Source organism: Magnolia sinica, chromosome 14 (genome assembly GCF_029962835.1).
Source record: "Magnolia sinica isolate HGM2019 chromosome 14, MsV1, whole genome shotgun sequence".
In the NCBI taxonomy this organism is placed as follows: domain Eukaryota; kingdom Viridiplantae; phylum Streptophyta; class Magnoliopsida; order Magnoliales; family Magnoliaceae; genus Magnolia; species Magnolia sinica.
In genome coordinates, this window is record NC_080586.1 from 4271443 (window position 1) to 4283913 (window position 12471).

Genomic DNA, 12471 nt, shown 5'->3' on the forward strand with positions numbered 1-12471 from the left:
ATTTGAATAATACATGGGATTAGAAATTTCCTATATTTGAAATACTCCGGTTGTGTTTGACACCTTGGATTCAAAATTCCCGTGATCCAAAGTAGCTATATACTTAAATTATATAGTATATTTGTAGGATTTTTGAAATCAATTATTAAATTAATTTTAATATCCATGGTTAGTGTACATATATAATGTTTGATACAATGATTGTAATAAGCCCATCAAAATATATAGTTTGGTTAAAAATGATGAAATTATACACCTCTTATAAGCCACGAGCAAAGGATCACAGCCGAGCTGCTAACCAATGAGTTTTAACCATTGATTTATATGAATAAAGTTTGGACTACTTGTATCATTCTATTAAAGTGAATTTAGTAATCCAGTTGATAATATAATTATTTCGACATATCATTAGTGTGCCACGTGCTTAATAAATTAGTAGCCTCATGATAAATGTTACGTATATGGGGGGGGGACTCATCAAAAGTGAGCATTTGGAATCCCCTAAATATGAAATACCTTCTAATCTACCTCCCAAACAACCGGTGGATCTAGAATACCCTCAAATCCCCCCAAATCATTGGTGCCAGATGACCCCTAAGTAGGGCCCACTATGATGTAAGTGAGAAACCCACTCTGTCAATCCATTTTGTCAAATCATGTCAGGACTTTGAGACTACAAATAAGTTGGATCCAAAACTCAAGTCGGTAACTCAACAGGAAACAACATATATTGAAACGTTATGGGTCACATAACTTTTGTAACAGGCTAATGTTTTTGTGTTTTAAGCTCATTATAGTTTGAATGATCTTATGAACTGTTTTGGATGATTCATAAACATCAAAGTGGACCCAAGTCAAGTTTCAACAGTATGCATTCCCCTTCGTACTTTTTTAACTTGCCATTGGGCTCAATTAGCTTTGGATCCACTTAATTTTAGGGCTAATGACTTGAAATGAGTTGGCAAGATGGATCGACATAATGGATTTCTCACAAATATCACAGTGAGCCCACCCAACATCTGATTGCAGGGTCGTAGCAGTCCCAATATAGGTGATGCATCAATGGGTCCATCCATGTATTAAACCATCCTGAAAGAATGCTGATTGCATACTTTGTGAGCGCTATCATGATGTAGTTTTTTAATCTATGATTTCCATTTACTTTTGTCCCTTCCCTTTAAGATATGTGCCTAAAGATAAGGTAGATACAAATCTAAGGTGACCACGCTTCCGGAACTCAACAATGATTAAATGGCACCATTAAAAACTTTCTTAGGGTCACAAAACTTTTTAACAGTGTTTTCCTCCCTTTCATTAGGGTTGAAAGTGGTTGGTGCTCAACCCTAGCCCAACCTAAGGTTCCTGTACCTCAACCCTAACCCAGTCCAACCCAAACTCGGGTTGGGAATCCTCGACCCAAGCCCAACCCAAGCGAGTTCGGTCGGGGTAGATATATGCTAATGTTTTCATTATTACATTAGTTTATTATATTTTCAATATAAGTTTTATTTTTTATACCTATAATTTTATTAATTATATATGTAGTTATTTATCGTAAAGAATAATTTTTCTAAACAAATAAGCTAAAATATAGGACAACTACTCCTTTTAAAGTTGTATTGTGTATCAAACAATCTATTTGGGAGAGAGAAATCTGGTGTATCTTGTTAAATTAAATCATCGGAAATGACATGGACCAATGAAACCCAACGGCATTGGAAATTCCTATGCCTTCAACACAAATGATCCACACTCAATTATAATTAACTTATAAGGAACTTATATATTGATCGGGTTCGAGTCAGGTCGGGCAACCCAAGACCTCAACTCAAGTTTTATTAGGTTGGCGTTTGTATGGCCCAAGCCCGAAATCAAGCCTAATAAATTCTGCCCAAGCCCAACCCAATGTCGGGTCGACCACAGGTAAGTCGGGTGGAACCCGCCCAACTTTTAGCCCTACTTTTCATCCAAGATTGTTTGACCTTATCAACAAGTAGAATGTCAAATAAACGTTGCATCAGGCCTTATAAAGTTTTTAGTGGTGGACATTTACTCATCGCTATTTTTCTCCGCAGCATGTTCCACTTGAGAATTAGATTTACTTCATTTTTAAGCTCATTTTCTAAAATAATGAAAAAAACTAAAAAAGGATGAACGATATGAATAAAACACATCACAGTAGGTCTCACAAAGCACCCACCACTTCAATACTTTCAAAATTCTAATCATCGACCTGTCTTTAAAGGAGGAGATTGATCAAATGGGTAAGATCATGCAACATTTTAACAAGTAGAATATGTTAAAGTTATAACTAGATGGACGGTTCTAAATGACAAATCACCCTTCCATCCTCATCAGAAACCTTAGTGGTTAAAATCCACAGTTAAAAAATTTGTCTAGGGCCACACAACTTTTTTATCAAGCTGATGCTTGTGTTTTCTTTTTATCCCGTTCTGTTCTATATGACCTTATCAATACGTGGATAGCAAATAAAGATTATAACAATTATTAGAAAGTTTTTTAATGGTAGACATCCAATTACCATATATATATATATATAAATTTTATGGCAGACATTCAATTACCATATTCAAATCTACCTCATCTTTGGGCTCGTTACCCGAAGTAATGATAAAAAATAAATGATACATTATGACAATAATGACAGTAGAAGACAACGTCAGCATGCAATCCTTGCCCTTCACAGGGGTTTTCTATTTTCAAAAGTCATACCTATAACACAGTTAATTATATTCATTACTTCTAAAATTTTGACCATAGACCACTTCCCATTTTCGACCGTCCCTTTGAAGGAGACTGATCAAATGGTTAGAATCATCCAACATTTTGGCAATTTTTAAAATATAGTAAGTTCTAAATGGCAAATAACCCTTCCCATTGTGCTTAGATGGTCAACCATTCACCTTCAGCCCCAGTATCACCTGATAAAGATGGACCGATCACTGACATTTTGCGCTAGATCCATAAATGACAAGCCTAATACACGGACGGTCAGGATAGATTTTACATGTATGATCTTTCACCACCATTCAAACGTTGTCAGCCTACCCACTCCCCATTCAGCTGGATACAACACAGGCCTAGCACCCCCTTTTAACATATATATATTCAAAATTATGCTCATAAAAAACTCACCATAATTCATAAATAAAACATTTAAATTCACATGTTGGAATACTATGATTTTTGCGTAAACATTTCATCCTGATCACGAATTTCGGATGAATGGATTGGATGGCATGTAAACATCTCCAAAATAATGGTGGGCGTTCCATTTCAACTATTTCCTCTAGTGCGGCCCAACGGATTTCTGGATCAGCGTGATTTATGGTTTTAACGGTGAAAATGAGGCAGCGTAACTGATGGACGGCGTGGATCTTAGAAATTTCACTGACATGGATCTCTTTCAGTGAAAGTAACTTAGCGCGAGGATACGCCAGTGCAGTTCATAACAAAAGCCCAGCCGCTAAGATCGGGCAAAAGGCGCGTGGTCGAATATTCGCAGCGGTACGAATATTTTAAAGAAGCGCTATACGGCGATTCGCGCGCGCGCGCGAGAGAGATCGGGCCGTTCATCTGGTTGAAGCCACGAGAACATGCCATGTGTCAAAATGGGGCCATCCGATTCATCAGGCAGGCCAAAGCATGCGAGTACGATGGAAAATAAAGGAAAAAATATGACCGTCCATCTGTAATTGTGTTTACAACACCTATTCATCTTGACCATCCATCAGCTGACCATTTAGAAATTAGAACTAGCTTAAAATGCATTCACCTGATTAAACCTTATCTATTTTTTTTACGTAATATAGATCCACTGTGGTCTCATCCGATGAATGGTCTCGATCGCTCACGAACTTGCCATGTTGGCACGTACGACGCAAATCGCTCTTTGAATATCTCCTCCCGCGCACTGCCTCGACATGTCTCTTGCTTTAAAAACTACGCTACGATCGATTCGCGGGAGGAGAGATTAAAGAGGTGAATCACGGCACACGTGCCAAAAATTTCAAACGTTCAAGATCAGGCCAATCTCAAGCTGCTCTAATGTAAAACATATCAGCTCCGTTACTTTAAAACATAAAATACTACTTAAAATACTACCAACGGTCTATATTCACCGTCCACGTGTAGCCTGTAGAAAATTCAAAATAAAACAATTTTCCAGAAATAACATAATTATAATATTCATGCAGTCTTACTTGGATACGATCTCTCACATATATACATATTTGGGAGGTGTATTGCGATTCAACTCTCGAATGTCTACACGCAAGACTCTCTAGAGAATTTCGTATCGATTTGTACAGGAAGGGAAGGAGGAAAGAGAGAAACTTTAAAACAGAAATGCACCAGTGCTCTCTGAGCACCATAAGTTATAGTACTCCTAGCTGTACTGGAATACTTACACATTCAATCCCTTTGATCTAGACTGTTGATTTTGTCCAGCAGAATTTCATGTTAAACATTACACTAACTTTATAAATATTAACCATTAAATCAATGACGTTAAATATAGACGGTCAAGATATTTTTCAAAAAATAGGTCTTTGCTACAATTTGATCCATCTATTTATTAGGAACCACCTTAGATTGCTTATAATCCCAAATAATCACTTTTTTTAAACAATTCTAACCATCCGATCCATGATTGGAAAAAGGATGGCTAAAGAAAACAAGGTCATAAAAATGATGGATTAGATCTTCCAATCAATATTAATTTTCAACTTAGACTATAAAATAATTTCTTATTAACTTATTGAACGGTTAAGATTGATCTATTTTACTTTAAAAATACTTAATTCTACTAGGATCACTATAACTTATATAGTCCTAAGAAGCAGTGGAACATTTCTCAACTTTAAAATCTGGTGGGTTGAACGGTCAAAAAAGAGTGTCTTGGGAGAGGAAAAAATAAAATCCCTTCTCTAGGGCTTTGCCTTTGACTGTCATCAATACCAACCTCTCCTCACAAAGAAAGAGAAGAAAGAAAAGCTCTCTCTCTCTCAAAATACTACAAAAAGAGAAAGAGAAAAGAAGGCAACGACGACTATCTCATTGATAGCTCATCGATCATGTTGCCGGAATGTCCACTGATTTTCAGAATATCCGACGATAAATCGAAGAAATCTAGCTTCGATCGGTATATTTCTTCCCTCAGATCTCTCATTTTCTGCAAACATACAATTTTCTCGATTTTTTTGCTATTTTTGGTGTTTTTTGCCTTGATTTATCTTGTTTCGTGGCTTTTTCTGCTGGTGGATTCCAAATACGCCTCCGATTTTCAGAAGAGTGGAAGATTAATCGGAGAAACTAGCTTTGGTTTCATGTCTTTGCAGCTTTTTTATAAAGTCGTTTTTCGTTGATTTTTTTACCCCCAGTGTTTGTTTCTTTTCTGCAACCGGATCTGATGATACATTTTTATTCCGGAAAAGGCATTTATGTATTCTCCATCGGTTTTCTTTGTTTGTTTGTTTGTTTTTTTTTTTTTTTTTTTTGCTATTTTTGGTATTTTTTGTTTACTTGTATGATCTCGTTTCTAGCTATTCTGGAAGCGGATCGGGTAGGAACTTTTATTTCTGGTGGTTTTATGTTGTTGTTTTGGATGTGTAGGTATTCCCGTTTACGAGCATCGGTGTTTTTTCTTTGTATTTATGGAGAAATGATTTTGTTTCTTGAGAAATCCGATTGCTGTTTTTTGCTATTTTTGGATGATTTCGATAAGGTTTTGTGTTTTTTACCCTTCTATCGGTTTTTTGATATTCATGGAAGGTTTCAGTTGTGGTTTTTCCGAGAAAAGATTTATAGGGATTTTTATTTTTTATTTTTTTGCTGGGGTAATGTTGGCGTTCCTTTGTGGATTGTTGCTTTTTGTAGCGATTTGTCTGGTTTCAGCTGCATACAGTGGGGGAATATTAGGAAAAGGCAATCTTTCACTGGCTTTCTCGATGTCTTTCATTTTATTTGTTGATCCGATTTTATTTTATTTTATTGATATTTTTCCGTACGATCTGTAGCTATCTGTTGATTTTTGTGTAAGATATCTGTATTTTATTGTGGTTTATGTGGAGGAAAAATGATTTTATAGTTTAAGAAGTGGAAGCCTCCTTACTTTGATCTCATTGTGCTTTGATATTCGTAGATATCTAATAGCTTTTAATCCACATGCTTACTTTAGAAATCGGCCTAGTTGTTCTGTTTTCTCTTTTTTGTTTGAATTCTTCAAAGAGATCATTAACTTGACTGAAAAATTAGTTCTTCTTGACCTAAATTGAAAATTATCATATTTATGCGATCTGAATCTGCAAAATGGCATGACAAGGATCTCGTCCAGCTGTGTGCTAGAAATAAGCCGAAACTAAATTGTTGAGATGCTTTGGCCGTTTTGGTGCTTGTGATGTTCTCGCGTGTTTGATTGCTTTGCCATTTTGTTAGATTTTTGTCTTTACTTTTCTGGAACTTGCAACCTCGTGGTTTTTGCATGCTGCTAAACTAATATATTGGCTCACTCCTTTCTCTGGGAAGGGGAGCAACACAACTTCCGGGAAACACGGTGTGCCAAACAGCTGTTATGGGGCTGTAAAGGCTGTTATGTAAAGGTAATGGTGGCAACTGTTACACGTTATGGGATCATACTAGCCGTAATGGATAAAACCCCCATAATGGCCTGTTATGCCCCTTGTAAAGGTCGCGATGGCCCCGTAACGGTCTATTATGGGGCCAATACATGTATTTCGGTTTTTTTTTTTTTTTAATTTTCAATAAGAAAAAGAGTGTAAAGCTTGTATCGTAAAGGTAATGGTGGTGGCCGTTATAGATACCTTGCCAAGGAGGTGACCCCATCCTATTGCTATTCTCGCCCAACCATGCTCAACTTTGGAGTCATGATGAGATCTAGTGCGCTAAGGATGGTATGGTTGCAGAAAATTAATGCTGCTAAGTTGAGGATTTTTGTTAGGTTCTTAGCCGACGCTACAGGCCAGTGAATGAATTTGGAAGAAGTGGGGTTGATCTGATGATTTTGCAAAGGAAATCAGTGGGGAGTGCATACAAAGATTCTGGGAGGATTTTAGAGCTTGCGTGCTATGCGAATGTGGGGGGAGGGTCTTGCATTAACTACACTGTTGTGATAGTCAGCAAATTCATCATGTTTGAATTCTGACGTGGAAGCCTATTATTGGCCTTTTTTGCTTATAAACCAATTGGGAAGTATAGCTGCAACTGAACTAGGGCTTCTCTATGTCATGACAAAACACTCCATATAAGCACTTGCCACTGTCTCGATCCGTGATTCTATTTATTAAAATTGAGGTACACTTTGGATTTATTTACCATATATTTATGGCAACAGCAATCGTTTGTCAATTTGTTGGAGCCAATTGCTCAATTACAGTGCTTTATTGCACCCCAGCTTCACTACCATGAAAAATAAAATGAAGGAATCTTTTGTCAGTTTGGTGGAAAAGTATTAAAACAAATTATACATACGCGATAATGAACCGTTGATTTATTCGGTGTTCTTCACTTATGTTGGTAAAGGTGATGCATGTTCAATTTAGCCGTTGGGCTCTTTAAGTATGTAATCGTTTGAAGGCCATTAGTTTCTGGTCCTTGAATGGTGCACCTTGTCCTTACATTTAACGTTCGTGTTAATGGTTTGTTTATTTTCTTGTGGGTCTTGTACATACTTATTGGAATCAGTGAGGGACATTGTAGCTTGTCTTGTTTGCTGAGATGATTCACTTAACCCCCTTTATTTTTAAAATTTTGCAGGTGAAGGTGATTGGATAAGGAAATACATCTAGTGATCTCTTTTGATTTCTATCTGCTGCAATGGCTTCGGTGAGTGTGGTGCCGGCTTCTGGTTTGAGAGACAACAGTGGAAATACAATTGGCGTGGATAGACTACCTGAGGAAATGAATGACATGAAGATAAGGGATGACAAGGTAGATATTGTGGGCTTATTCTTTAGGCTTTTCAGTTGGGTAGCCCCATGTATTGTTTACTCTTGCTTCATTCTTTGAAGTTGAACTCTCTTTTCCTTGTAGGAAATGGAAGCAACTGTAGTAGATGGAAATGGAACGGAGACTGGTCATATAATTGTAACAACTATCGGTGGCAGAAATGGGCAACCAAAGCAGGTAATTTGCTATGGTGGCATCCCTTTAGTAAATGTTGAAAATCCTGAGTATTTGAGGTAAATTGTCATTTTTTTCCATGAGTGGTCCCATTTTCCTTTTTTGACTTTTTCATTCTGAGTGGTAAAGGTGTATGGAACTCAAGATTGCTTCGTCTTTATGTTTGAATCTTTTTTAGCCATAAATATTGTTATTATCATTTCTTAATTTCCAGGTGATTTACTAATTTAACTGGATGCTTGGTCTTTTATTAAGTGTGACTGGTTTCTTATTAAAAAAAAATCCTTTATTGGCAGACTATAAGCTACATGGCTGAGCGTGTTGTCGGGCATGGATCATTTGGAATTGTGTTCCAGGTATGTTTTGCCTCTCTTGACCAGGGAAAGACTTGCAAGTCTTGTTGATTATCTATGCATGGGTGCATTTATTTGTCCAGATGTTTTCGAGTCATTATATAAGTGCATGCATGTGGTTTGTTCATGCATTGGGGCAGGTTTAGTTCCATCTGGTACTAGGATTATCTGGTATGGATGAAGGTAATGTGCTAAATATATTTATGCTACTTTCTGGCGGTTATGCAGGCCAAGTGCTTGGAGACGGGTGAAACAGTTGCGATAAAGAAGGTTCTTCAGGATAAGCGGTACAAGAACCGTGAGCTGCAAACCATGCGCCTTCTAGACCACCCAAATGTCGTCTCTCTGAAACATTGTTTCTTTTCAACAACTGAAAAGGATGAGCTTTATCTTAACTTGGTGCTTGAATATGTACCTGAGACTGTTCACCGTGTAATCAAACACTACAACAAGATGAACCAACGAATGCCGCTGATATATGTCAAACTTTATACGTACCAGGTATGAGCTTCTGATAATGATACTTCTTAAAGCAGCATCTCAGGATTTGGAAAAAATATAATTGTCCAGATATTGTTGTATATCATGAATTGGGCTTTATCTACAAAAATGTTTAAAACTCAGTTTTGAATCGAAGCTTGCTCTGTTATCAGACCTAGTTGTGATGTCAATACCAGCACGACTCATCTGAAACGGAAAAATATTAAAAACGAGGCTTTTCTGACAAGGTCCATATCAGTCATTTTATTGTTGATTTTTGGTTTTCTATTTTGTATGTCTTCCTATAAAAGCCATTTGTTCTTTCCACTGTCTACCTATTTCTGTTTCTACCATTATTGTTTTCATTACGATACTTCTCTTGGAGAATGATCTGATTGGATAAGCTTTTAACTTTCCAGTTTGAGTCAATAATTCATTTCCGTTACTTGAGCTTTCAACATTTTCATGCTTCTATTTTCTCACGGGAATTTAAAGTGGTGTATTTTTATATGGTTGTGTTCTAACATTTATGTTGATCTTTTGCAGATATGTAGGGCATTGGCTTACATTCATGGTATTGGACTCTGTCATCGAGATATCAAGCCGCAAAATCTTCTGGTATGCTTACTAAGTGCAGTTATTTTCTTACAAGTTGCAAAATAGTTGTGCTTTCGTGCTGATAATAATGAAAAAATACATATTAATGTTATATATAACTGTTTCATACCTAACCATTTTTCAAAGTTTTTAATGCTGCCATTGCCTTAAAATATCATGTTTTTCTGTATAAATATTTGATATGTGAGTTATGCATACTTAATTTCTTCCCCAATTATTTTAAGCAAAATATCTTACTAGACAAACCTTTCTGTAACAGGTAAACCCGCATACACACCAGCTGAAACTATGTGACTTTGGGAGCGCAAAAGTCTTGGTATGTTTTTGCATCTGGAATCGTCATTACTTCTGGAGAGAAACTTCAATACCCATGCACTTAGAAATGTGGTTTGCAAATCTGTTTTTGCATATCGAATCGTCCACCACCCATGCAGGGTTGTATTGCCTCTCTACCAGGATTGGCCAATACAGCTGATATGTTCATGGACGATACCGGTATGTGTTGGGTGATGCATATTGGAAGTGGATGATATATAAACCTTGCTTAGAAACTTGCATACCTGGAATACAAGCAATTCAAATTAAACTGTCCAAATTATTGGTCCCATTTTAGATGTATCATGAACCAAATATTATGGCTATTTGACTATATGACTATCGGATTTTTACTGAGCTGGTAAAAAATGGAAAAATTCCAATGGCCCTTTTTCAGTGAACATGTGTCAGTGAGTCAGATGTTGGGATTGTTCAACCAATCTGATTTTGGGGCTGTGACTTGCGACAGGGAGTTCCACAATATGGTCGGTTTAATTTGAGTTGATGCCTGCCATGTATACAGTTTCCTAGTACCTGCGTATCAACTTCATTCTCTGCCAGATTATCAAACAACTCCCCTTCTATTGAGATGTTTGAAGATCTAATAATTTGTTTTTGTATGTCTACAGGTAAAAGGCGAGCCAAACATATCTTATATCTGCTCTAGGTATTATAGAGCTCCAGAGCTCATATTTGGAGCCACCGAATACAATTCAGCCATTGATATCTGGTCTGCGGGGTGCGTTCTGGCTGAACTCTTGCTTGGACAGGTAGGTCCCTTATTTCCACTACTCAATGCTTAGTTCGATCTCAAAGATACCGTTGATAAATGATTTCATTTTTCCTATTTCCTGCAGCCTCTCTTTCCTGGTGAGAGCGGAGTTGATCAACTTGTTGAAATTATAAAGGTGACAAAGATTGCATTATATTTTAACTGACAAACACGTTTGATATCTGATCTCTTTCTCTCACATTAACTGTGTCATCACATCCATTTCTGCTGCAGGTTTTGGGTACCCCAACAAGAGAGGAAATCAAATGTATGAATCCTAACTATACAGAATTCAAGTTCCCACAAATTAAAGCTCACCCATGGCACAAGGTATAATCAATCTTCCCATTCATGTTTTTTGTGCTTGTGTCCCCCCCCCTTCCCTTTTGTTCCCTCTTTTGTTTAAGGTGCGTTTGGTTGTAGCAAGTATCATGAACTTCCATGATTAGTCAGTCTCATTTAATGCAAAATGTTCTGAAATTTCATGATATTTGGTCCAATCAAACACACCCTTATGCTTTTTGCCTCATTTTTTTCTTCTCATTTTTCTCATTTATGTTTCCTGGTCAGATATTCCACAAGCGCATGCCACCTGAAGCAGTGGATCTTGTCTCGAGACTTCTGCAGTACTCTCCAAACCTACGTTGTACTGCTGTAAGTATAAACATCTCCTTGTTTTATGGATATCTATCCAGTGTGGATAGCCTTTTTTCTTCGCTCATTGGTTTCCCATCATATTAATGTTCACTATGTTACAGCTGGAGGCTTTAATCCATCCATTTTTTGATGAGCTTCGGGACCCAAATACCCGTCTACCAAATGGACGCTTTCTTCCTCCTCTCTTCAACTTCAAGCCTCATGGTATGAATCTTTTTACTACAACATTGGTGTTTGTATCATGTTACTGTACCAATGCATGTCTCAAAAACACTTTTAACTGATTGTTGTTGATTATGGATGGTGGTGATTGTTGTGATCAGAACTGAAGGGGGTGCCAATGGAGATTTTGGTAAAGCTGATCCCAGAGCATGCGAGAAAGCAGTGTGCCTTCCTTGGATTATGACGTGTTTCATGTACTCGGTACGAACTGGTCTTTGCCACAAAAACTTCTTCGGTGTAAAAGTTAGTGCTGAAGTTTCCGATCCCCACTGCAGCAAACCTTGTTCTTTTCTTCTTTTGTTCGTTATCTTTTTCCTTGCCTTTGTTTTGTAAAGCAGGTTGAAAAGGGTCTGCTAATCTCATGAAACCTAGAAGGGTGTCTGCTAACCCTTGTTTCCAAACCACAGATTGTATCATTATATAGAACAGAAAGATTGCCTTTCTTTTTTTGGTTCTTCAAAATTTTATTTCAGTGATTTATATTTATCATGTAGCGTTTGAATGTGGTCAGCAGTTTTGAGACGCTTGTTCTTGGACATGGATCATCATCGCCGCCTATTGGTGATGTCCCAGCTATTTGAGGTTGGCTACAATGATGATGTGTTCTTATAGTTAGATGTGATGGAGAAACAAAAATAGAGAGAAAAAGCTGAGTGTGGAGATGGATGTCTAATGCTTTTCACGATCTCAGCTAGCTCTAACCTACTATTGGGGTTCTCCAAGGCCCTGGCAATGGTTTCAGGTCCTCTCACCAGACACTTCTGCAATCAGAAGATCTTGATTATTATTATTATTATTATTTTTGTGGTCTTTCCTCCTTTTTGTTGCTATTTGTTTCGGGTGGGTTTGGTTGGACTATGAAACTGTGCAACCAAACGCACTCCATGAAAACTC

At 37.3% G+C, this 12471-nt stretch overlaps 1 protein-coding gene across 2 annotated transcripts; it reads left to right on the plus strand.

Annotated features, from left to right (window-relative positions):
- The first annotated feature begins 4906 nt into the window (after positions 1–4906).
- Positions 4907–12019, plus strand: LOC131225148 (shaggy-related protein kinase alpha). Of its 2 annotated transcripts, XM_058220604.1 has the most exons (13): positions 4907–5164; positions 7795–7968; positions 8071–8163; positions 8457–8516; positions 8742–9014; positions 9540–9611; positions 9871–9927; positions 10556–10696; positions 10784–10834; positions 10933–11028; positions 11269–11352; positions 11457–11559; positions 11679–12019. In XM_058220604.1, exons 2-13 carry the CDS (start codon positions 7855–7857, stop codon positions 11759–11761), a joined length of 1227 nt encoding a protein of 408 aa, XP_058076587.1. In that variant the 5' UTR covers positions 4907–5164; positions 7795–7854; the 3' UTR covers positions 11762–12019. The 2 variants fall into 2 exon arrangements, with proteins under 2 accessions (XP_058076587.1, XP_058076588.1); XM_058220605.1 differs by lacking the exons at positions 4907–5164; positions 7795–7968 and having other exon boundaries at positions 8079–8219.
- Positions 12020–12471: the final 452 nt, after the last annotated feature.